Source organism: Artemia franciscana, chromosome 9 (assembly GCF_032884065.1).
Source record: "Artemia franciscana chromosome 9, ASM3288406v1, whole genome shotgun sequence".
Lineage (NCBI taxonomy): Eukaryota > Metazoa > Arthropoda > Branchiopoda > Anostraca > Artemiidae > Artemia > Artemia franciscana.
Genome location: NC_088871.1, coordinates 14,605,886 through 14,632,078, shown reverse-complemented (window position 1 = coordinate 14,632,078; position 26,193 = coordinate 14,605,886). Strand labels below are relative to the sequence as shown.

Sequence of the window (26,193 nt, the reverse complement as noted above, 5' to 3'; positions counted from 1 at the left end):
ATTCTCTTGTTCAGCTCAGTTGATGACTAGTATGAAAACCCGTACAGAGGAGTGGACCCGAAGCGCTAAAGCTTGTGTTGCTGATAATCTGCGCAACTATGAAAACAAACCCGAGATCGTGCCGATCACAAAGAAGCTGCTGTGCTTGGCCAGATCAGCAAGAAGTAGCTATAAACTTTACCCCATTGGACGAAAACAGGATGAATTGGAAAAAAGAAAAGCTTGAAGCCGAAAAGAAAGCTGCTGAATCGGCAGTCTAGGACCTGATCCAGAGGAAGCAGAAAATGAAAAAATAATTTCGAGAAAAAAATATGGCTAAACAGAAGAAAGAAATCGGTGATACTCTTCTGAAAAAGCAGGGGAACGTATGAAAAAAGCAGTAGAAGATAAGGACTTTCCGAACATTGGTCTGGCTCGAAGCATGCTGGAAGCAGCACTAAAAGCTCGTTTCGAAGAATGGGAAAGGGCAAATGATGCTGAATCTGTGGAAATCCTTGTTTTGAAGAGGAAATCAGAACATCGATCATCTTTCAAAAAAGTATAAGAGATGATGACGCTAATTATGTTAAATATGGTTCTACCATTCATTTGCTACACTTACTCATGGACGCCAATCGTACCGTATATTCCTCTTTGTGAACGTTCAAAAGTTTTGCTTTACTAAGACTGTTTATTCTTTGTACCTTAATCGAATTTGTGCTTTCATTTAAGTTCTCTTTTTGTATGAGCAAATAAATTAATCGAAGATAAAATAAGACTTCCAGCCTTCTTTTTCTTAACCTCATGGGCTTTTAAAGGGTGATGATGATCGTAAGGCAGCATATAACCCATTAGCCTGTGCTCTGACTGCCTCTTGACAGTCACTTTTTATACATTTTTTTTTGTTGTTGTTAAAAAAACTTAAGTCAATTTTTGGGAGCATCGTTACGACCGATGCCTGATTTTAAGCCTTTTGCTATGGTTGGTCTGTAATTTAAAGATGGCTAATTCTAGTGCGGAGTCGATTTAGGTATTAACCTTGTGTATATATAAAAAGTAAGATAAGGTATAACAAAAGAGTACGTACCACTACAGATGTCATATTTGGTAGAAAAGAAAATATTTGTGGTGGTAGGTAAGGACCTTTGGGCAAAGTTCTTATTTAATTTTCTGTTTCTCTTTGAACGTCGTATTAATAGTCGTTATGGCAAGGAAAGTTTTATCACTGAAAGTTTTATCCCATTTTCTTCTTTGTTGTCACGCTACTACTCCTTTTATATGATGACCAAACCTATGTTATATACTTATACTTTTTTTGTTATATGAGCATTTTTCTCGTTGCAGGCACTAATAGCTGTCTAGTGTTTCCGAACATTGGAAACACTACATTGGCGCATAATAGCAACGGTCGCTATGTTGCTGTCTGCGGTGAAGGTGAATACAATATATATACTGCAATGGCTCTTCGGAATAAAGCATATGGCTCCGCTTTGGAATTCGTTTGGGGAATTGAACCTGAAGATTTTGCAATTCGAGAATCTGCTACCACTGTCAAAGTTTTCCAAAAGTTAACAAACGAAAAAAAAATCCTTTAAGCCTGAACTTGGTGCTGACGGAATATACGGGGGCACACTTCTTGGAGTTCGTTCGGCAAATCATTTGACTTTTTATGCCTGGGATACCCTTGAGCTTGTAAGAAGAATTGAAATTCAGCCGAAAGGAGTATTTTGGGGTGGGAACGGTGAGATGGTTGCTATCACCACTGAAGAATCCTTTTATGTACTGAAGTACAATGCTTCTGTCGTTGCTGAAGCAAGCGAGGAAGGCCGAGCTGAAGACGGCTATGAAGATGCTTTCGAAGTTATGGGTGAAGTAGCAGAAAACGTGAAAACAGCCACCTGGGTGGGATATTGTTTTTTTTATTCTAACTCATTGAACAGACTGAATTACTACGTTGGTGGTGAAATCGTCACAATATCTCACTTAGATAGACCCCACTACATACTTGGGTACATTCCAAGAGATAACAGAATCTATCTCTGTGACAAGCGAGGTGTTTATAGTATGATAAATATTCAGTTTTATCATATCATAAACACCTCACTGTTCTAGACTTTGAAACCTCTATTATGAGGAAATTTCCTACACCTTGCTCCCACTCCTGCCCATTTCCTGCCCATCCAAATTTCCTACACCTTTTTCCCACTGCTGCCCAGATGCTGCCCGACAGCCCACGGTCTATATATACGGTCTAACGAACCCTTGTTTTTCTAGCAAAAATGCGTTTTTTTGTATTATCGCATTTGCTAGAAAAACAAGGGTTCGTTAGCGATGCACTTCATTTTGCCTGGGCTAACCCTGATCATGGATTTGATCTTGCCCTACAATTGAGTAAGCTTGATTTGGCTGTTGAATTAGCCGAAAGAATCGGCGGCGATCAAAAGTGGCAACATCTACACCTTGCTCCCACTCCTGCCCATTTCCTGCCCATCCAAATTTCCTACACCTTTTTCCCACTGCTGCCCAGATGCTGCCCGACAGCCCACGGTCTATATATACGGTCTAACGAACCCTTGTCTTTCTAGCAAAAATGCGTTTTTTTGTATTATCGCATTTGCTAGAAAAACAAGGGTTCGTTAGCGATGCACTTCATTTTGCCTGGGCTAACCCTGATCATGGATTTGATCTTGCCCTACAATTGAGTAAGCTTGATTTGGCTGTTGAATTAGCCGAAAGAATCGGCGGCGATCAAAAGTGGCAACATCAAAAGTGGCAACAGATTGCTAGCTGTTGCCACTTTGGATGTTGCCACTTTTGATCGCCGATTGCTAGATTTTAAGTGGTAGGTGGGATATGGCAGAGAAGTGCTATGAAGCAACTCAGGATTTTGGAGCTCTGTTAATTCTTAGCAGTTCAAGTGGCAATTTGGATAAGGTGTCGAAGCTTGCAGAAGTGGCTCATAGGGCCAGGAAATTTAACGTTGCCTTCACTGCATACCTTTTGACCCAGCAGAATTTGAAAGCTTTAAATATTTTAGTTGAAACCAATAAGTTGCCTGATGCAGCGTTTTTCGCAAGGACCTATCTGCCCTCTGAAGTACCAAGGTGAATAATCTATTATATTCTTTCAATTTTAAGCTTAACTAAAGTTTTTAGTTAGAATTGTATTTGTACTAATCACATTTCTGGATGTTGTTAATAATATTCCTTGCAGAAAGCATAGCCCGAGCAATTAGAAATTCGTCTCAAATGAATATCAATACCAATGGAGAATGCTTTAATAAAATGAAAAAAAAAAACAAAACAAAAAAAAACAAGCAAACGAGAACGTGAAACAAAACAAAAATCGGTGATTACGAGGCCATAGGGAATTTAAATTCAACATGGCATTGCATACCAGAAAATATGAATGGTAAGTAGGTTCAAGTTCTTTAATTTTTTACAATATTTACAACATAAGTGTGACCTACTCCTGGCAGAGGGCATAGCGCGAATGGCACGGGAGTTTTAAATGAAAACAACAACGTTCTTCAAACAACAGACAACTTTAGAACTGACAAGAGGGGCGAACCCATCAAAATCATTAGAAAAAGAAAAAAGAATTTAATATTCACTTATCAAAAACTTGTGTTCTTTATACTACTCGGAGACAATCCCTTGATATTATTTTTATATTTATTATAATTTGTTATCAAACTATGCCTAAAAAAACCGCGATCGCTCACATCTGACAAGAGGCTGGTGAATTAGTGAATTTTGTTAAGTAGAGTAGGGGTGTGTAGATTCCAAGGGAAGCAGGTCGAACTTTTGAAGAAGAGATGGAAGTAAATTTTTGTTGTATTTCACTGCCAACAACACTGTAGTATAAGGAATGTTATAAGTAAAATATTTAGGTTTTTAAGGCACTTGGTATTAACCAAGTGACATATAGCAATCGCCAATTCTGTCGGTCTGTCTGTCTGTCTGTCGGTCCCGGTTTTGCTACTTTAGGCACTTCCAGGTAAGCTAGGACGATGAAATTTGGCAAGCGTATCAGGGACCGGACCAGATTAAATTAGAAATAGTCGTTTTCTCGATTTGACCATCTGGGGGGAGTGGGGGGGGGGCGGTTAATTCGCAAAAAATAGAAAAAATGAAGTACTTTAACTTATGAGCGGGTGATTGGATCCTAATGAAAGTTGATGTTTGGAATGATATTGTGTCTCAGAGCTCTTATTTTAAAACCCGACCGGATCTGATGACATTGGGAGGAGTTGGAGGGGGGAAACCTAAAGTCCTGGCTTTGCTACTTTAGGCACTTTCAGGTAAGCTAGGACGATGAAATTTGGCAAGCATATCAGGGACCGGACCAGATTAAGTTAGAAATAGTCGTTTTCCCGATTTGACCATCTGGGGGGAGGGAGTGGGGGGCCGGTTAATTCGGAAAAAATTGAAAAAATGAAGTATTTTTAACTTATGAGCGGGTGATTGGATCTTACTGAAATTTGATGTTTGGAATGATATTGTGTCTCAGAGCTCTTATTTTAGAGCTCTGATGACATTGGGGGGAGTTGGAGGTGGGGGAAGCCTAAAATCTTGGAAAACACTTAGAGCGGAGGGATCGGGATGAAACTTGATGGAAAAAATAAGCGCAGGTCCCAGATACATGATTGACATAATTGGAACTGATTCGCTCTCTTTGGGATAGTTGGGGGGGGGGGGGAGTAATTCTTAAAAATTAGAAAAAAATGAGGTATCTTCAACTTACGAACGGGTGATCGGATCTCAGTGAAATTTGATGTTTAGAAGGATATCGTGTCTTAGAGCTCTTATTTTAAATCCCGACCGGATCTGGTGACGGGGGCGGGGAGTTGGGAGGGGGAAACCTAAAATTGGAAAACACTTAGATTGGAGGGATTGGGATGAAACTTGGTTGGAAATTTAAGCAGAAGTCTTGCATACGTGATTTACATAATTGGAACGGATCCGATCAATTGCAGGGGGGGGGGGGGTAATTCTGAAAAATAAGAAAAAATTACGTATTTTTAACTTACGAAGGAGTGATCGGATCTTCATGAAACTTCATATTTAGAAGGACCTCGTAACTCAGATATCTTATTTTGAATCTCAACCGGATCAAGCGTAATTGGGGGGGGGGGACAGTTGGGGGGACCGGAAATCTTAGAAAATACTTAAAGCGGTGAGATCAGGATGAAACTGGATGGGAAGAATAGAAACCTGTCTAAGATACGTGACTGACATAACTGGACCAGATCTGCTCTCTTTGGTGGAATTGGGGGGGGGGGTAATTTTGAAAATTGAGGTATTTGTAACTTACGAAAGGGTGACCAGATCTTAATGAAATTTGATATTTAGAAGGATCTTGTGCTTTAAAGTTCAAATTTCAAATTCTGACCAGATCCTGTGACATTCGGGGGAGTTGGAGGGGGAAACCGGAATTCTTGGAAGACATGAAAATTGGGGTATTTATATCTTACGAATAGATGATCGGATCGTGATGAAATTTGATTTTTAGAAGGAATTCATGTCTCAGAGCTCTTATTTCAAATCCCGACCACATCTTTTGACATTGGGGGAAGTTGGAGGGGGAAATCTTGGAAAAACACTTGGAGTGGAGGAATCGGGATGGAGCTTGGTGGATAGAATAAACAAATGTCCTTGATACGTGATTGACAGAATCGTACTGGATTTGCTCTCTTTGGGGGAATTGGAGGAGGGGTTCAGTGATTTGGCGAGTTCGGTGCTTCTGGACGTGCTAGGGCGATGAAAATTTGTAGGCGTGTCAGGGAGCTGCACAATTTGACTTGATAAAGTCGTTTTCCCAGATTCGACCATCTGGGGGGCAAAAGGGAGAGGAAAAATTAGAAAAAATTAGGTATTTATAACTTACGAGTGGGTGATCGGATCTTAATGGATTTTGATATTTAGAAGGACTTTGTGACTCAGAGCTCTTATTTTAAATCTTGACCGCCATTAAGCCTTTTATTTTCCTTTTTAAATCAATCGATTGATTCATAGAATTTTGTTAGAGCTCATACCATATGATCTCTTGGCTGTTAGCTCTTCTCGCCTCGTCACAAGTGCCATATGAGCTCTTAGCTCTTGTTATATGTACTCTTTGTTGAAGATGAGTCTGGAATAAATGATAGTGCAGGAAGGTAACTCATAAGGGTTCGCATGGCTTTATTTTTGAGAACTTGAAGTGGGTGAAGATGGGTTTTGAATGTATTCGCGTAAACTATGGGACAGTAGTTTGTATATGAATGAATAAGAGAAAAATATATGCAACGCATTGGATGGTATGATAGGTGGTGACGAAGGTGTTGCATTATCCCAACATTTCTACTCAGCTTGATACGAAACTTGTCAATATGTGTCTTAAATGACCCATTTGTATCCAATATAATTCCTAAATATTGTATCGTTCAACTTTCTCCACTTTTAGGTCATATTTTTCGATCAAGATTTCACTTAGATGGGGAAACTTATTCTGGGTTCTCGAATATACAATAAACTTTGTCTTATCCTGGTTAACACTGAAATTATTACAGCTAAACCATTCCATGAGTCGTGCTGTCACATTTGATAGACTTTGTCTTAGAGAGGTTTCATTGCGAGCCTTAACGCTACACGCTGTATCGTCAGCAAAGAGTAGTCAATCCAAGTTCTTCTAATTCATGAATGAGGTCATTTACATAAATTGAAAATAGTAGGGGGCCTAGGATAGAACCTTGAGGGATACCTACAATATTTGACTGTAGCACCTTTGGATGACATAACATCACCCCCATCTACATGCTGCTTTCTGTCTTTTAAGTATGACGTTATCAGGGTATTTACAGGACCTCTTATTCCAAATCCATCTAACTTAATCTTCAGAATAAATGAGATTGAGACATGACCAAAATGCTGTGTTCGGTGGAGTATTCTTTACGAAAGCCGAATCGCGATGGAGTGAAGAATCCGGTGCTCATCAAGTACTTTACAAGTCTGTTATAAATGTATCTTTCCAGTAATTTTGAAATTGCTGAAAGAATAGATATGGGCCTGTAATTTGACGGGTTTGTTGGATCTCCTCCTTTGTGAAGAGCGATGATTCGAGCTGTTTTGAGGTACTGAGGAAATGTCCCCTCCTTGAAACTGAGGTTAATGATATGCGCTAGGACTTCAGCCATTACAGGGATTATTTGTTTAAGTAGGTTAGTCGTCGATCCATCTGCTCCTGATGAGGTACCAATCTTCAGCAGTTGGGTGATGTTTATAAGTTCTTGTGGACATACGGGTGAAAGAAATATATATTTATCACTGACAGGAGGTAGAAAAGCTAGACAGTCGGTGCTACTCTGATTAGCATTGGTAAATGTGATGTTAGCCGTTCGTTCACCAATTCGGGCAAAGTGGGTATTGAGGAGTTCTACTACATCCTGTTTATTATTGGCGGTATTAGTCCCGTCTGTGAATTTCATTTCCTGTGACAAAGTTTTTGCCACCACAAGTAGTAATATTATGACATTTAAATATATCTCTGGTTAGCTACCGAGATTTATGGGTTCGATCATTGTCATATGGCTTACATTTATTTGCCAGTTATCTTGGATAACATTTTTATATTGAATTTTTTGAATCTGTATTGAATCTTTCTATTTTTGTATTGAATCTTGACTTTAATATTACTCCTTTTCTCTCTTGAGATATGACCTTCGAAAGAAAATTGTTAATAATTAGAAACTATTAGATATTAGATGACGTATAATTTATTTACTCAGAGAGGAAGGATGGGGTGTATAGACAGGCAGTAGGGCTTATGATGAATAATGATGCTGCTAAGTCTTGTTTAGGTTGGATAGGTATTAATAGTAGAATGCTAGTTGCCCAATTTAAGACCAAAAAGTGCAAGATATTCATGTTAAGCTGATTATTTAGAATTTTTAAACTCAAAATTTTAATGTTTTTTATCGTGTGTTAGAGCCACGGTCGTCTAATGGGAGGGAGGGGTATGGCATTTGGGCTATTGCTCGGTACCCTAGATCTTGCTTTATAAAATAAATCGTCTTTGGTCTTTTCATTGAAAATGCCTTTTTTTGGCCTTTTCATTGAAGAAAAAGAATCTAAAAACGAAATTTCCCCGATCCCGCTTTAAATATTGAAGCATACACCCCTCCTTCACTTTTTTTATGAATTGACGCCACTATGTGTAATTGACACTAGCCATGTGTAAAATCAGGTTCAAGAGTTTCCCCTTTAAAACAATAAAATTTCAAAAAGCTTGTAGAGGGGTCAACTATCTGTTGCCTTTAAATAGAAGGGCTGAGCTTTTTTAAATTTTATTGTTTTGGAAATTAATACGTACATTTAAAAATCAAATTCAAACTAAAGTGAAAACTTGGATATAAATAGATTTAAATGTTTTAGTGAAAGAGAGGACATCTTGTTTTGGGGAAGAAATGTCTAAGTTAGTTAAATAAAAAATGAGTATGAAGTCAATAGGTTTCGGGTACTGCTCATTAACAGAACCCGCAATGGGCTACTTCTATGACTAAAACTTTTCGCTAGGCAAAATTTTGAAAGAGTAAGCACTAAGAAAACGTAAATTTTAAAGTACCATTGCGATGTGTTGGTAAACAGCCCATTAATAAATATTTTTTGACCTATGGTAGTTATTAGGGAGTATTAAATTTTATTGTATGTATGTGTTTAACAGCTAGTACTAAAGCTTTTAAAGCTGTGTTAAATGCTAAGTGTTTAGAGCTAAACGCAATTTTCTCTTGGGAAATGTGTTGACATAGAATAAGGTATTAACGCAAAAACAATTGGATAATTTAACCAGAATTATAATACGTTAACTTGAACCTGTACCGGCCATCTAGTTTGGAGTTCGTATATTCAATAACCTTTGGATATAGTCATTAAATTTGATCACTCTAGCAGTCTGTTCAACAGTAAAGACATCAGACTGTTTTTTATATAGCTTGGATGAATATTTGCTTATTCTTTTGAGGGTATGTTTAACTTTTTTTTTTCTAATTCAAGGTGGACTTTTTAGAAAGAAAATAACCCTGGTTAAATACTTAGAAGTTATATTTTGGACATGCTTAAGACATGTCCTGCATGGCGCTCACCTGTCTAGGTTTTAGTTTCGAAGGTATTCTATTATCCTAGTTTTAAGTAACCCTGCTTTACTTTTTCTGCCATATATAATCAATAACCATGTAAACCTTAAAGTACACCATGTACCATGAAAGTTTCAGTTGATAGAAGTGAAGTGTCTGCTATTATTATTTTTTTCACAGTTAACTTTAAAGCGATAATGTAGGGGGGAAAGGAGGGTAACCCGGTTATACTGAGGCTTACACTCCTCTCCTTATGGGAAGTAACCTTTACCTACACTCTTCCCCGCTTTTCTTAATGTTAAATAACCCATATGAATTACAACTTGTATGGTTATATCCTTATAACATACAAAGAAATCGTCTGGGAAAAAAACTCGCAATTGAAATCTCCCTGAAACGATATCAATCAATCGCCACCACAACTCGTGATGCTTGGAGCTAGGCTGGGGAAGGGCTACTCAACAAGTACAACCAAAGTAACATACATCTACACTCAAAAATCGGCTTAATCTATAAAGCCACAGGTCAAGATATCTTCTTTTTATAAGAGATACCTCTGAGCGGGGCGTGTCCCTTTGACATTCTAACCAATCCTGACCATTCTGACTAAGGCCATAACTGCACAATTCCCCACAATGAATGGTCGGGTAACAAAAACGGCAATTATATTATGCAACCCTGTTTTGCTTTGTCTCTGGGCTTGCGAATTACTCACTATCTGACTGGATTTTCTGCCTAACTTATTTGGCCGGCTTATTCATACAGGACGTTAAAAGATTCTCGCTGAAAATGGGAAAAAGAAAGGAATAAGCTTAGAGGTAATTTAAAAAAAACAAAAGGACATTTGGCTGATAATTAGGGCAAGGGCTCAACAACGAGTCTAAAAGGAAAGCATTATTTACAAGGAAAGTATATTTATTCTATAATCAGGGCCAGGGGCCCGACATATTGTTAGCTAGCTTTTGAACTCTTATGGATTTTTTTTTGTATCAAATTCAATCGAAACATTGAAAACTGACAGATGTTGAATTTCAAATTAGTTGAAAAGGGATGCAAAATATTTTGTTTTGTTTTTCTCGTATTCTCAGTTTATTTGGCATTTTTATAAAGCCAGATTGCCGAAGAAAAGAAAGAAAATTCTAGTTGATTAAAACTTGAATAGGAAGAAAAAAGGGTGAGGAGTCCTACTTTCTACAGTTAAGACACCTCATCATCTCATTCTTTTCTTAGCTATTATTTCCTCAAGTGTACATCACAAAAACGTTGTAAAACAAATAAAGACTTTATTTGTAAGTTTATTTCTTCTCAGTATTATTATAACATTTATTTGAATTCATCCTACAACACGTTGGTTATAACAGGTTTTGTCGTAACAGGGTGACGCAACTTTGGAAAGCTGAACAACAGAAGACAAATGCAAAAGTGGCCCAAGGCATCGCTGATCCTTCAGAGTACCCGAATCTCTTTCCTAGCTTCGAGGAATCGTTACGAGTGAGTTTTCAATATCTTTGAAATTGAGATGATTTTAGAAACAGAAATGCAAGAGAAGCAGTTAAATACTATTTTTAAGTTTTTTTTTGGTATTGAGAACTACATATGTAAATCAAGTAAACCTGTCAAAGAGCCAATCTGGGTTACTGTGTGGGTATATTTTTGTATGCCCAAGATGTCTCTTCGTAGGATATAGGGCTAGGACAGAGAAAATGTGAAGATCTACCTTATGGGAAGCTCTTACTTTAACTCCGAAGACAATAAATAAAATTCAGTAGTTTATTACAATACGTCTGGCAAAGAGCATAAAGTATAGCCAAGCTTCAGGCAAAAAGTTTCTATCACAACTCGCCCACATGTCCCTTGTGAGGGAAAAACATATCCCTTGGGAGGACTTTATTCTGTAAACACAGGAAAATACATATCGCTACTTTGCTTTCCAAAATTACCGTGCAAAAAACAGCTCAACTTTCTAGTGGCTACAGCTTTCTTTATTAGGAGTCATAACGAAACAAGGCATTATTATCGCTACAGCAATTTTATTTAAGGTATTCATTCCTTTAACATGAGATAAGCTTTAATCAATATATTCAATTACAATTCGCTTGTTCATAGCAAAAGGTCGTATCTGCAGTTCTGTACTGATCGCCTTTCCCCCTTTTGGCTTTTTCAGTGGGAGCGGGTGGATGCAACTTTTTCTTTTGGGCCTGCTGTCTGTACGATGGGTAGGTGGTCGTTTGTTTTTACTGATGCAAGCAGAAGTCACTTGTAGTACGTCACCTGCAGAGGAGAAATAAGCATGTAGACTGACAGCACATATTTGATGTTTTCAATAGGAATACCTGGTTTGAGATCCAACGTTTTAGGACCACAAGAGACTTAACATATGTCGAAGAAATGTCATTCCTTGCTTTAAGTTAAGTCTCCATAGTTTAGCCATAAAGTTGTATTGCTCATTTGTTCAGCTGAGATCTTACGACAAAACAAACTATACCATTAGAAATCTCGTAAACAGATAGCCTTCGTATATCGATTTTGACTAAGGTGTCAGTTATGACCTCTTTAATATCAATAGGTGCATTGTATTTAAATTCATGTTTTGGTTTTTGCCTTAGCTCTCTTCTTGCAGCCTTACTGCCTTTGAAATTTCAAACAACTTTATTTACCTTGAAGTAGAAGTCTTCAAGCTATGGTTTACAGGTCTAATCTGTTCGTTAATAGTTCTGTTTGGATTATAATAGCGTTGGACTTCAGAATTTAAACTAACTTCTTATTTCCTAGACGACATTTCTATTACAGAAACTTATGATTTATGATTCGTTATAAATGCAAGTTTTTGTAGTTTGTCAACTTAAAAAGTTTATATGTAAAGACAGGGAAAAAGAAATGAAATATTTGTTGGAATGCAGAAAAAAAGTAATCACATGTGTATCTTTTGGGGTTTGTTTTAGACATATTCAAAATTTTCCTCTTGCTGGCTTTGATAAGATCCACAAGCAGTGTGGAAAATTTGGAATTTTTATGTCTGAAAGCAAATGTTGCAGATACTTAAGGAAAGTTTCCCTTCATGGAAAAGCCCTCTTTCGCTAATGCGTAATATAAATTAATGGTCTTTGTTGGCCAGTATAGATAGTCTGCATAGGAAATTGGTTCCAATCGGTTAAAAGAAACGTGCAATTCTAAATCAACTGAACATTAAATAGTATTTCTTTAGAATTGGCTCTAATCGCCCATCAATTTACTTTCTGCTGATAATAATGTAAATAATGACGAAGACCACACTGCCTTTCCATAACACAAATACAGAAGAGATAATAATGAAGACTTTTTTTCCCAAAACAGTGAACGAAAAAATCTATTTGAATATTTCGGCCCTATATCTAAGGGCCGTCTTCAGCAAAGAAAATAATAAGCAATAACATACTTACAATAAAAGTTCTTGGTTAAAAAAGCTTTAAGCAATTATATTTTTGAAAATCCAAACCATTATGTTCGATTTGACGAAACAATTCTGATTAGCAAATGACCTGGGAATTAAACAAACTGTCCGCGAGGCAATCGAGATCAAACGAAACTTAAATAATAATACATCCCCAAATAGAGACTTGGGTGAATATACACTCAATCCTATGTACACAAAATTAATTATAGAAAATAATCTAATTCAAAATAAAACAAAAATAGGAACCAATAAAAATAAGCCCAATCCCAAAAGAACTACAAGATTAGCTGCAGAGAAGGCAAACATCGCAGTAAGAAATTATCCCAATTTTTAATAAATAGAGTAAAATGCAAGCTTTTTTTAGAGTAAAATTTTACAAGCTTTTTAGCTTGTAAAATGTTAGCTTTAAAAAATGGATTTCTAACTAAGAACTTTTATTGTAAGTGTTTTATTGTTTATTATTTTCTTTGCTGAAGACGGCCCTTAGATCTAAAGCCGAAATATTCAAATAGTTTTTTTCGTTCACTGTCTTGGGGAAAAAAAAGTCCTCATTATTCTCTCTTGTTTTCAGGCATTTCCAGGTAAGCTAGGACGATGAAATTTGGCAGGCGTATCAGGAACCAGACCAGATTAAATTATAAATTGACCCGTTTCCCCGATTCGACCATCTTGGGGGGGGGGGGGGAACGGTTAAATCGGAAAAATTAGAAAAAATGAGGTATTTTTAACTTACGAACGGGTGATCGGATCTTAATGAGATTTGACATTTAGAAGGATATCGTGTCTCAGAGTTCTTATTTTAAATCCCGACCAGATCTGGTGTCATTGGGGGGGGGGGGGACCTAAAATTTTGGAAAACACTTAGAGTGGAGGGGTCGGGATGAAACTTGGTGGGAAAAATAAGCAGAAGTCCTAGATCTTGATTGACATAACTGGAACGGATCCGCACTCTTTGGGGGATTTGGGAGGGGGGGGACTTAATTCTTAAAAAAATAGAAAAAACTAGGTATTTCTAACTTACGAAGGAGTGATTGGATCTTAATGAAATTTCATATTTAGAAGGACCTCGTGTCTCAGAACTCTTATTTTAAATCCCGGCCGGCATTAAGCCTCTGATTTTCCTTTTGAATCAATCTATTGATTCTTAGAATTTTGCTAGAGCTCACACCATATAAGCTCTTGGCTCTTCCGGCTCGTCACAAGTGCCATATGAGCTTTTAGCTCTTGTTTAACCAAAAGTTGATTAGGTGTTGCGAGACATATCGTTTAGAAGCTTTTATTGGAGAGACAGATGGCTTTAATAAAATTGTTGTATCTAGTACTGGTTTATTGAAGTTCTCATAATTGATAAAATACCTGAAAGTATGTATGTACTCGGGAATTTTATTGTGCAAGTGTTCAACATTCTTTCTTTTTTAGGGAGGAAAAATTTTAGCCGACAATTACCAAATTTTGAAATAAAAATACGTAAAAAGAATTGGCAGATAATACAAAAATATGGGCAAAGTTTGGAAAAGTCGGAAATATCGTAGGATACTGAAGGGGGGAGTGGGATATTGGAAAGGATAGCAGCATGGATGTGGACTTGCATTTTCACAATAATTTATGTTTTCAAGATAATTTCAAAAATGAAACCTTAAGAATTACAAGAAAAGCTCTAGTCTTCCTTCTAGCCTTATGCATATGTGTTAGACTTAATTTTATTGCAAAATTTATAAACTCCAGACATCTTAAAAAAAAACACGAACAAAAAATATAGTACGGTGCATGTCCTTTTATTGTTTAAGAGGGCGATTATCTCTCCATAGACACATTCCCTACTTGTGCTCTCCCACAAGACAGATAAATGTATATGACTCTGCGTTGGACCTTATAGCAAAAGGAAGAGAGAGGCAATAGAACAAAAAGTAAACTATTTTAAAGACAATACAGTTTTTTTTGTGAATATACTTAAATGGCAATGCCGGTATTATAAATAGGACTGATATAGCCAAAGCATCTACCTCAGCTTCGAAAGTAAAGTAATTGAAAGTGGCTAAAAAATCTATACCATAATTTGCTTATACCAAATTATCGATACCGTGTTTACAGTTTATCTGAATTCGACGATTTTGAAGTTACATCTGATGTTGGGACCATATATCACCTCCTTCAACATTTAACCTAAAAGTAATAGTTTGGGTAACTTTTGAACTCGCATAATATTTTTTTAAGACTTAGTTGAAAGCAAGAAAATGATTTCTTATATTTCCCTATGCGGCTGCATTTTTTAATAAATTCCGCATCTTTTCAGTTGCTTACGTATCCCCCAATCAATATACCCTAACTAGTACCCTTGCATTACCGCAAGCTAAAATTGTTAGCTTTTGCCCTGATCATAATAGTATATGATTTGACTTTCATAATTTTTTCTCTGTCTTCCGCTATCTTAAAGTTGTTATTTGACAAGATGGGAGTATATTGAAATATTTGATGGAAGTGTCAAAAAGAGGAATTTTTTTTACAAAGAGATATTTCAAACCCTGCCCCCCCCCCCCGCTGAGCCTTTCCACTGTCCTGTTTGGATCCCCGACCATTGCCCTTATAGGAACTTACTGAAGGAATTTAACCCCTGTAATTACGGAACACCTTATAATTTTTTTGAAAGAAAACACATCTTTCCCGAAACTGATATTGTTGATTTAGTGTCTTTTTGTTGTCACTTATTCTTAAGTATCACTTGTTACTCCTTTTCAGTGCATTTTAGGCTCTAGCCTTTTGGTGTATTTTCTTAGTTTTACAGTTTGACGCAAATCTGGAATTCCGCTTCGTTTAATAGCTTGTGAATGTCGTTTGTCAATAAAGTGTTATCTTATTATACCATCATATTTAGTATCGCATTTAGTAGCCTATTCTATTATCTTATAAAATAAACTGACATTTTGTTCTTACTAGCAATCTTTTAATGTAACTATTATCGTTTGGTTGTTTTCAGGGTCAGAAATATTTGGAACAAAGTGAAAAAATCGTCCCAGCTAGCCATTATTCTACAAGGACCTCTAACAGCCAGAGAAATGTCTTCGAAGAGCTTTCCAAAGCATGTACCTCTGGTTCAAACCTTGAGGAAACTAGAGAAAATAATGCTAACGATGGTACGTATTTTGCGCATTTTTCTGGTGATCTAAGCAAAGAGAAGTAAAATCCATGTGTGTGTGTTTGTTTGTTTGCTTCGTTAGAAACGTGTTTAACTTCAACTGTACTTCCTCTACCGAGACATACTACACATGCAGTTTCGTATCCAGGATTTTTGTAGCGGTGGGGGTGGGTGGATAAAAAAATTTTTTTTCATAGGGGGGGATTACAAATTTAAGAGAAACCGCTTAGAAAATTTGTTTACATTCATTTTTGTTACGTTTTTACGATCGGACAGACATTTCGTGGGTGGGTGTTCAAACCCCCTAATATAGAATATGGAAAATAATATTACTTGGTGGTAAGAAATGTTGAAACCTTATCAGAAACCAGGACAAGTTTTGAAACATTCTTCATTGCTCTTTAAATTAGTTACTTTTTTTGCTTTCATACATTTTTTTTTGCCTCGAATGCATATCAGAAAGTAATAACAGAAATCATTAATAGTCCCAGTTCCAAATCAAATTTTGGCTCTGGAACTGGATGCTGAATGAGCGTTTAAAAGTTAAAGTTGTCATGAAACGTGCGTAATTTTGTACTCCTCTTTAGCACATTTTTGTTGTGTATAGAGGCTAACAATAAAATATTATTATTAACAGGTACACCAACCAGCCGAAATTGTCGACCCACCATCTTCAAACGGTTTAAGAGCCGTTTCTCACCTCCAATCATAGAGCCTTTACCAATACTAACTAATACTATGAGCTTGAGAATGGAAATTAGAGGAAAAAAGAAAATATTGCTATATGGAAAGTCCCAGGATAATAGATCATGTATGATAATATGAAATGATGCTAAGAGCTTAGCGTAACATAATACAATACAGTCTGCCAGAAACATTAAAGCCTGCTTGCGTCTGGCCTTTAAAGCCAACGGCTTCAAATTTTTTATTTAAAATCTTTTTTGGTTTTAGCTAGGCTGTAACCATGTGCCCATGGAATTTCAAGTGAATTCGGCCATTATATTGATCTTGCAAAAGGAAGGTAGCGCTCGGAAATTGTGTAAGCCTGGAAAAATCTCGTTGCGCTGTCTCCATCATCTATTCTCATTATTGTTAGCAGAAGGAACTGCATTGTTAGGGCTGTTTTATGATTTATTAGCAGACGGCTGGATGATTATGTTGCTATTCGTCACTTTGGAAGGAACATATCGTGATTGATGTAGAAATTTACTACTAAAACGCACCCTATAGTATCCTACAAATCATTATGAATGATTAATTCTGATTTATTTTACCAAGCATTGGGTGCTAAGTAAGCTGGTTATGTGGTTATCTTTTCCTAGACCCTTTCTGTGACCTAGGGTACCGTACTTTAAGCAAAGAAATAAGAGAGCATGAACATTACTAACTAGCTTTCCTATCTTTTCTAGCTGTTCATGCTTTCTAGATATCCTTTCTATCTCTCCAAGGCTAAATTAAATGCGCTGAAATTATTACAGCAGTTTGAACCTTATGAAACATACATGAAAATCGAGAAGTGCTCTTTCCCTTGAAGAATAAAAGACCATACTTTGTCAAAACAGCTTTTTTTTACGACTAAAATTTTTCTTAGATCTTACAAGGAAAAGCACTCAGCCATTAGAACCCAGTCTTAAAATCACTGAAATGTCAGAACCTAGGCACTGTCTTGAATGACGGGATTGACACTAAGTCTCCTTATTGATACAATTCGGTCTAATTCAGCGAAGGAGTTAGGTTCTAATGGAAAAAGGCCATGAACAAGTGGATAATTGGTGGGAGGCGCTGTCAAAATATGCTTATAAGATAAAAGGAAAACTTATTTATGGATCTGAAAGTATGTCACCCTAAGTGCTATAGAAACGTCTGTTCACATGAAAGATATCGACGTCAAACATAAATTTCATGAGCTTTTTAAATTTGGACTACATCTTTCTATACTAACCACTCTAATATAAGTACAGAGACAACTTTTTGGGTCGGCCAATATTCTAATCAAACTCAGCAATGCTTACTGGCAAAATCACTTTCAAAAAAAGAAGAAAAATTGGTATTTGAAAGGGGATGATCCTAAAGAAGTCAGAGTAAAATCACCAATTATTGATTCCTTGATAACTGGTATTCCATTCGTATTAATGTTTGACGTTTGATCCACTCTAAATGACACTGGATTATTTTTGCAACTAAAAATAATGATAAAATAACTACTGGTTGATCTTTACCGTTTTCTTCAAGTGAAGTTTAGGCTGTGCCTTCATTGTGGCTTTTTCAGCCACAATGAAGACACAGCACAAACTGAAGACAGCCGAAACTTCGCTTGAAGAAAACAGCAAAGATCACCCACTAGCTATTTTATCATTGTTTTGCCACAGGTTTGGGTTGTGAAGTTTTTTGGGTGCTTTTTATTGGTCTGGTGGGTTCAATTTCCCCCTCTGGCCTTTTAAGGCGAATTTAAGTGCATGAAAGCTGTTTTTGCTGACACAGGCCATTTTCAACTTCACTTGTAAATGCTTAATGGAGACACTACCTTACAGATTAGTTACGTCCCCTGTAGTTTTCAACTGTACTGTTCACAGGCTTTTGAAAGGAATTACCTTTTAATTTATACATCAAAAGAGGAAATTCATTAAATGGGCTCACAGCTTCCAGTAAATACTACAACTGCTTCTTTTGTAACCCACAAGAATGATTGGTGCGTTTCAGAACTCAGTTATCATTAATGATTGTTAATAATCTTTTAGCATTTTAGCCCATAATTGCTTATAGTCTATAAGAAGTGCTAACATTGTTTTCTCACTCTTAATATAACACAGGTTGTTTATTATTCTTTGCTGCTTTTTGTCTGAGAACGTAAATAATAACATGTAACTAATAATTATTAACAGTTATTAAAAAAAAAACTGGAATACACCCTCCGGTGTTTTGACTTGAGAGTTCGGTTTGAATTCAAGGTAAAAAGACCAACAAGCGTTATGGCAAATTTTCCCACTGAACTCACTGAACATGAAAGGAGCTGCAAACTGCAGAATGAATATTTACTGTAGGAGTTGGTGCATTCAGAAACTGAGGTACAATAGTGGACATCCCACGAAGTTTCCAAGGTCCTTCAAATATGACTAAAAACGTACTCTACCTTGTTATGGGGGTTTTGAGAAATCCACCAAAGTGCTATCAGATATCTAAAGCAAGTGCGTGCCTTCAACAAGAGTCTTGGTACAGAGGGAGAAGGATAAAGCACTTGAAATTGTCTGCAGCTTTACTTTGGTTTGCTATAGTTAAAGGTTTAAATGCTCACTGGCAGGATTTTGGCTTGCAATCTAACAGTATAATCGAAAAGCTTATGGAAATCCTGTCGAAGGGTCCATTTTGTGCCACTAGTCATGTTGATTGAAATTATTATGCGTTTCTGGTTGAAGCAATGTGTAAAATTGCAAGTGGGTGGGAAGGAAGGAAGGGTTAGTGGGGTAAAGAGTCCATGTCGGCCTTGCAGTCATGTAGAATGAAAATTTTCGTACGACTCCAGGACTTCATGCCTAACTTTCCGCTGAAATGTTACCGATAGGAGGGTCGGAATATTGGAGAATCTACGGGTCCTTCTCAATCCCACAGTTTAAAACCTTAGCTGGATTTGGCTCTAAAAGGAGAATAATATGCCTATCATTGTGCTTAAAAACTTGGTGATAGGAGATGCATGGTGTTGTCATGGAGGAATTTTTGTAAAAGGAAAAAAAGCTTGAAGCATTCATTTGAGATCCGAAGTATCTGAAAATTGTCAGTTGGCCAAGAAAGCCAACAATGAAACCTAAAATCGAGTTTGTTGTGAGTTCTGCAAGTACCCGGAATGTATTCACCGGAGTGTTTCAACGGCAAGAGGCGTTGATTCATGTGCTGAATTTTGAGTTGCGTCGCTTATGCACAGTTCTTCTTGGACAGATTGTACGTGCTGATGATGTCAACCACCGCCTTGCCGTGGGGTTTGAAACCATAGACACTGCTACAGAAGTATATCTAAAGCAACCTTTGTGTAATGAGCTGATCCTGGTAGATTTTGCTTCCTCAAAACCGACTCATAAAGATATGCAACTTTTTTCCCTAGGAGTTATCAAGCATGTCAAAGCTTTTGTACAGTATTTGTTGGCCGAATTTCCTGAGAACAGCGAGTTTACCCGAAGCATTAGCTGATTCAGCCTTCTCAAGGCAGATCCCCAGCCAATGGGTTGCAGTGAGTTTCTCAATGTCGCAAGAAAATTTCCATTAAGACTAACATAGATAAAGTCTAGGGAGAATGTTGTTTTTTTTTGCAGTCAGACCCTGTGTCACCACCCACGAACAGTAATAAAACGATAGATATTGGCAAAATATCATAGAACTGAAGACACTACGTGATGATGTGAAATATCAGACCTTGGGTTGAGTAGTTAGAGCAGCCTTTTCGCTCTGCCATGGAAGCGGAGACGTGGAGCGGAGATTCTCTTGCTCAGCTCAGTTGATGACTAGTATGAAAACCCGTACAGAGGAGTGGACCCGAAGCGCTAAAGCTTGTGTTGCTGATAATCTGCGCAACTATGAGAACAAACCCGAGATCGTGCCGATCACAAAGAAGCTGCTGTGCTTGGCCAGATCAGCAAGAACTAGCTATAAACTTTACCCCATTGGACGAAAACAGGATGAATTGAAAAAAAGAAAAGCTTGAAGCCGAAAAGAAAGGTGCTGAATTGGCAGTCTAGGACCTGATCCAGAGGAAGCAGAAAATGAAAAAATAATTTCGAGAAAAAAATATGGCTAAACAGAAGAAAGAAATCGGTGATACTCTTCTGAAAAAGCAGGGGAACGTATGAAAAAAGCAGTAGAAGATAAGGACTTTCCGAACATTGGTCGGGCTCGAAGCATGCTGGAAGCAGCACTAAAAGCTCGTTTCGAAGAATGGGAAAGGGCAAATGATGCTGAATCTGTGGAAATTCTTGTTTTGAAGAGGAAATCAGAACTGATCGATCATCTTTCAAAAAAGTATAAGAGATGATGACGCTAATTATGTTAAATATGGTTCTACGTTTCATTTGCTACACTTACTCATGGACGCCAATCGTACCGTATATTCCTCTTTGTAAACGTTCAAAAGTTCTGCTTTACTAAGACTATTTATTCTTTGTACCTTAATCGAATTTGTGCTTTCATTTAAGTTCTCTTTTTGTATGAGCAAATAAATTAATCGAAGATAAAATAAGACTTCCAGCCTTCTTTTTCTTAACCTCATGGGCTTTTAAAGGGTGATGATGATCGTAAGGCAGCATATAACCCATTAGCCTGTGCTCTGACTGCCTCTTGACAGTCACTTTTTATACATTTTTTTTTGTTGTTGTTAAAAAAACTTAAGTCAATTTTTGGGAGCATCGTTACGACCGATGCCTGATTTTAAGCCTTTTGTTATGGTTGGTCTGTAATTTAAAGATGGCTAATTCTAGTGCGGAGTCGATTTAGGTATTAACCTTGTGTATATATAAAAAGTAAGATAAGGTATAACAAAAGAGTACGTACCACTACAGATGTCATATTTGGTAGAAAAGAAAATATGTGTGGTGGTAGGTAAGGACCTTTGGGCAAAGTTCTTATTTAATTTTCTGTTTCTCTTTGAACGTCGTATTAATAGTCGTTATGGCAAGGAAAGTTTTATCACTGAAAGTTTTATCCCATTTTCTTCTTTGTTGTCATGCTACTACTCCTTTTATATGATGACCAAACCTATGTTATATACTTATACTTTTTTTGTTACATGAGTATTTTTCTCGTTGCAGGCACTAAAAGCTGTGAAGTGTTTGCGAACACATTGGCGCATAATAGCGCCAATATGAAAAACCCTTGTTTTTCTAGCAAATATGCGATTCTTGCGATATGCGATATGATAAAACAAGAATCGCATATTTGCTAGAATAACAAGGGTTCGTTAGCGACGCACTTTCCTGTGCCTGGGATAACCCTGATCATGCATTTGATCTTGCCCTACAATTGAGTAAGCTTGATTTGGCTGTTGAATTAGCCGAAAGAATCGGCGGCGATCAAAAGTGGCAACATCAAAAGTGGCAACAGATTGCTAGCTGTTGCCACTTTGGATGTTGCCACTTTTGATCGCCGATTGCTAGATTTTAAGTGGTAGGTGGGATCTGGCAGAGAAGTGCTATGAAGCAACTCAGGATTTTGGAGCTCTGTTAATTCTTAGCAGTTCAAGTGGCAATTTGGATAAGGTGTCGAAGCTTGCAGAAGTGGCTCATAGGGCCAGGAAATTTAACGTTGCCTTCACTGCATACGTTTTGACCCAGCAGAATTTGAAAGCTTAAAATATTTTAGTTGAAACCAATAAGTTGCCTGATGCAGCGTTTTTCGCAAGGACCTATCTGCCCTCTGAAGTACCAAGGTGAATAGTCTATTATATTCTTTCAATTTTAAGCTTAACTAAAGTTTTTAGTTAGAATTGTATTTGTACTAATCACATTTCTGGAAGTTGTTAATAATATTCCTGGCAGAAAGCATAGCCCGAGCAATTAGAAATTCGTCTCAAATGAATATCAATACCAATGGGGAATGCTTTAATAAAATGAAAAAAAAAAAAAAAAAAAAAAAAACAAACGAGAACGTGAAACAAAACAAAAATCGGTGATTACGAGGCCATAGGGAATTTAAATTCAACATGGCATTGCATACCAGAAAATATGAATGTTAAGTAGGTTCAGGTTCTTTAATTTTTTACAATATTTACAACATAAGTGTGACCTACTCCTGGCAGAGGGCATAGCGCGAATGGCACGGGAGTTTTAAATGAAAACAACAACGTTCTTCAAACAACAGACAACTTTAGAACTGACAAGAGGGGCGAACCCATCAAAATCATTAAAAAAAGAAAAAAGAATTTAATATTCACTTATCAAAAACTTGTGTTCTTTATACTACTCGGAGACAATCCCTTGATATTATTTTTATATTTATTATAATTTGTTATCAAACTATGCCTAAAAAAACCGCGATCGCTCACATCTGACAAGAGGCTGATGAATTAGTGAATTTTGTTAAGTAGAGTAGGGGTGTGTAGATTCCAAGGGAAGCAGGTCGAACTTTTGAAGAAGAGATGGAAGTAAATTTTTGTTGTATTTCACTGCAAACAACACTGTAGTATAAGGAATGTTATAAGTAAAATATTTAGGTTTTTAAGGCACTTGGTATTAACCAAGTGACATATAGCAATCGTCAATTCTGTCGGTCTGTCTGTCTGTCTGTCGGTCCCGGTTTTGCTACTTTAGGCACTTCCAGGTAAGCTAGGACGATGAAATTTGGCAAGAGTATCAGGGACCGGACCAGATTAAATTAGAAATAGTCGTTTTCCCGATTTGACCATCTGGGGGGGGGGAGTGGGGGGGCGGTTAATTCGCGAAAATAGAAAAAATGAAGTATTTTAACTTATGAGCGGGTGATTGGATCCTAATGAAAGTTGATGTTTGGAATGATATTGTGTCTCAGAGCTCTTATTTTAAAACCCGACCGGATCTGATGACATTGGGGGGAGTTGGAGGGGGAAAACCTAAAGTCCCAGCTTTGCTACTTTAGGCACTTCCAGGTAAGCTAGGACGATGAAATTTGGCAAGCATATCAGGGACCGGACCAAATTAAATTAGAAATAGTCGTTTTCCCGATTTGACCATCTGGGGGGAGGGAGTGGGGGGCCGGATAATTCGGAAAAAATTGAAAAAATGAAGTATTTTTAACTTATGAGCGGGTGATTGGATCTTACTGAAATTTGATGTTTGGAATGATATTGTGTCTCAGAGCTCTTATTTTAGAGCTCTGATGACATTGGGGGGAGTTGGAGGTGGAGGAAGCCTAAAATCTTGGAAAACACTTAGAGCGGAGGGATCGGGATGAAACTTGATGGAAAAAATAAGCGCAGGTCCCAGATACATGATTGACATAATTGGAACTGATTCGCTCTCTTTGGGGTAGTTGGGGGGGGGAGTAATTCTTAAAAATTAGAAAAAAATGAGGTATTTTCAACTTACGAACGGGTGATCGGATCTCAGTGAAATTTGATGTTTAGAAGGATATCGTGACTTAGAGCTCTTATTTTAAATCCCGACTGGATCTGGTGACGGGGGCGGGGAGTTGGGAGGGGGAAACCTAAAACTTGGAAAACACTTAGAGTGGAGGAATCGGGATGAAACATGGTGGGAAAAATAAACACAAGTCCTAGATAGATGATTGACATAAACGGAACGGATCCACTCTCTTTGGGGTAGTTGGGGGGGGGGGTATTTCTGAAAAATTAAAAAAAATGAGGTATTTTCAACTTACGAACGGGTGATCGGATGTCAATGAAATTTGATATTTAGAAGGATATCGTGGCTCAGAGCTCTTATTTTAAACCCGACCGGATCTGGTGATATTGGGAGGGGGAAACCTAAAACTTGGAAAACACTTAGAGTGGAGGGATCGGGATGAAACTTGGTGGGAAAAAAACACGAGTCCTAGATTCATGATTGACATAACCAGAACGGATCTGCTCTCTCTGGGGTAGTTGGGGTGGGGGGTTAATTCTGAAAAATTAGAAAAAATTAGGTATTTTTAACTTACGAACGGGTGATTGAATCTCCATGAAATTTGATATTTAGAAGGATATCGTGTCTCAAAGCTCTTATTTTAAATCCTGACGGATCTGGCGACATTGGGGGAAGTTTGGGGTGGGGAAACCTAAAATAATGGAAAACGCTTAGATTGGAGGGATTGGGATGAAACTTGGTTGGAAAAATAAGCAGAAGTCTTGCATACGTGATTTACATAATTGGAACGGATCCGATCAATTGCGGGGGGGGGGGGGGTAATTCTGAAAAATAAGAAAAAATGACGTATTTTTAACTTACGAAGGAGTGATCGGATCTTCATGAAACTTCATATTTAGAAGGACCTCGTAACTCAGATATCTTATTTTGAATCTCAACCGGATCAAGCGTAATTGGGGGGGGGGACAGTTGGGGGGACCGGAAATCTTAGAAAATACTTAAAGCGGTGAGATCAGGATGCAACTGGATGGGAAGAATAGAAACCTGTCTAAGATACGTGACTGACATAACTGGACCGGATCTGCTCTCTTTGGTGGAATTGGGGGGGGGGGGGGGGTAATTTTGAAAATTGAGGTATTTGTAACTTACGAAAGGGTGACCAGATCTTAATGAAATTTGATATTTAGAAGGATCTTGTGCTTTAAAGTTGAAATTTCAAATTCTGACCAGATCCTGTGACATTCGGGGGAGTTGGAGGGGGAAACCGGAATTCTTGGAAGACATGAAAATTGGGGTATTTATATCTTACGAATAGATGATCGGATCGTGATGAAATTTGATTTTTAGAAGGAATTCATGTCTCAGAGCTCTTATTTCAAATCCCGACCAGATCTTTTGACATTGGGGGAAGTTGGAGGGGGAAATCTTGGAAAAACACTTGGAGTGGAGGAATCGGGATGGAGCTTGGTGGATAGAATAAACAAATGTCCTTGATACGTGATTGACAGAATCGTACTGGATTTGCTCTCTTTGGGGGAATTGGAGGAGGGGTTCAGTGATTTGGCGAGTTCGGTGCTTCTGGACGTGCTAGGGCGATGAAAATTTGTAGGCGTGTCAGGGAGCTGCACAATTTGACTTGATAAAGTCGTTTTCCCAGATTCGACCATCTGGGGGGCAAAAGGGAGAGGAAAAATTAGAAAAAATTAGGTATTTATAACTTACGAGTGGGTGATCGGATCTTAATGGATTTTGATATTTAGAAGGACTTTGTGACTCAGAGCTCTTATTTTAAATCTTGACCGCCATTAAGCCTTTTATTTTCCTTTTTAAATCAATCGATTGATTCATAGAATTTTGTTAGAGCTCATACCATATGATCTCTTGGCTGTTAGCTCTTCTCGCCTCGTCACAAGTGCCATATGAGCTCTTAGCTCTTGTTATATGTACTCTTTGTTGAAGATGAGTCTGGAATAAATGATAGTGCAGGAAGGTAACTCATAAGGGTTCGCATGGCTTTATTTTTGAGAACTTGAAGTGGGTGAAGATGGGTTTTGAATGTATTCGCGTAAACTATGGGACAGTAGTTTGTATATGAATGAATAAGAGAAAAATATATGCAACGCATTGGATGGTATGATAGGTGGTGACGAAGGTGTTGCATTATCCCAACATTTCTACTCAGCTTGATACGAAACTTGTCAATATGTGTCTTAAATGACCCATTTGTATCCAATATAATTCCTAAATATTGTATCGTTCAACTTTCTCCACTTTTAGGTCATATTTTTCGATCAAGATTTCACTTAGATGGGGAAACTTATTCTGGGTTCTCGAATATACAATAAACTTTGTCTTATCCTGGTTAACACTGAAATTATTACAGCTAAACCATTCCATGAGTCGTGCTGTCACATTTGATAGACTTTGTCTTAGAGAGGTTTCATTGCGAGCCTTAACGCTACACGCTGTATCGTCAGCAAAGAGTAGTCAATCCAAGTTCTTC

At 37.5% G+C, this 26,193-nt stretch overlaps 2 protein-coding genes across 8 annotated transcripts in view; both read left to right on the top strand.

The window, feature by feature from the left end:
• Positions 1 to 26,193, top strand: part of LOC136031042 (putative leucine-rich repeat-containing protein DDB_G0290503) — a 424,748-nt gene that overhangs the window by 294,478 nt on the left and 104,077 nt on the right. The gene's annotated exons all lie outside the window — the stretch shown is intronic.
• Positions 1 to 26,193, top strand: part of LOC136031530 (coatomer subunit beta'-like) — a 75,554-nt gene that overhangs the window by 35,592 nt on the left and 13,769 nt on the right. The window contains 7 exon segments of the mRNA XM_065711199.1: positions 1,334 to 1,553; positions 1,555 to 2,046; positions 2,049 to 2,554; positions 2,620 to 2,761; positions 2,812 to 3,083; positions 10,465 to 10,579; positions 15,496 to 15,652. Coding sequence (XP_065567271.1) covers positions 1,334 to 1,553; positions 1,555 to 2,046; positions 2,049 to 2,554; positions 2,620 to 2,761; positions 2,812 to 3,083; positions 10,465 to 10,579; positions 15,496 to 15,652 — 1,904 coding nt within the window.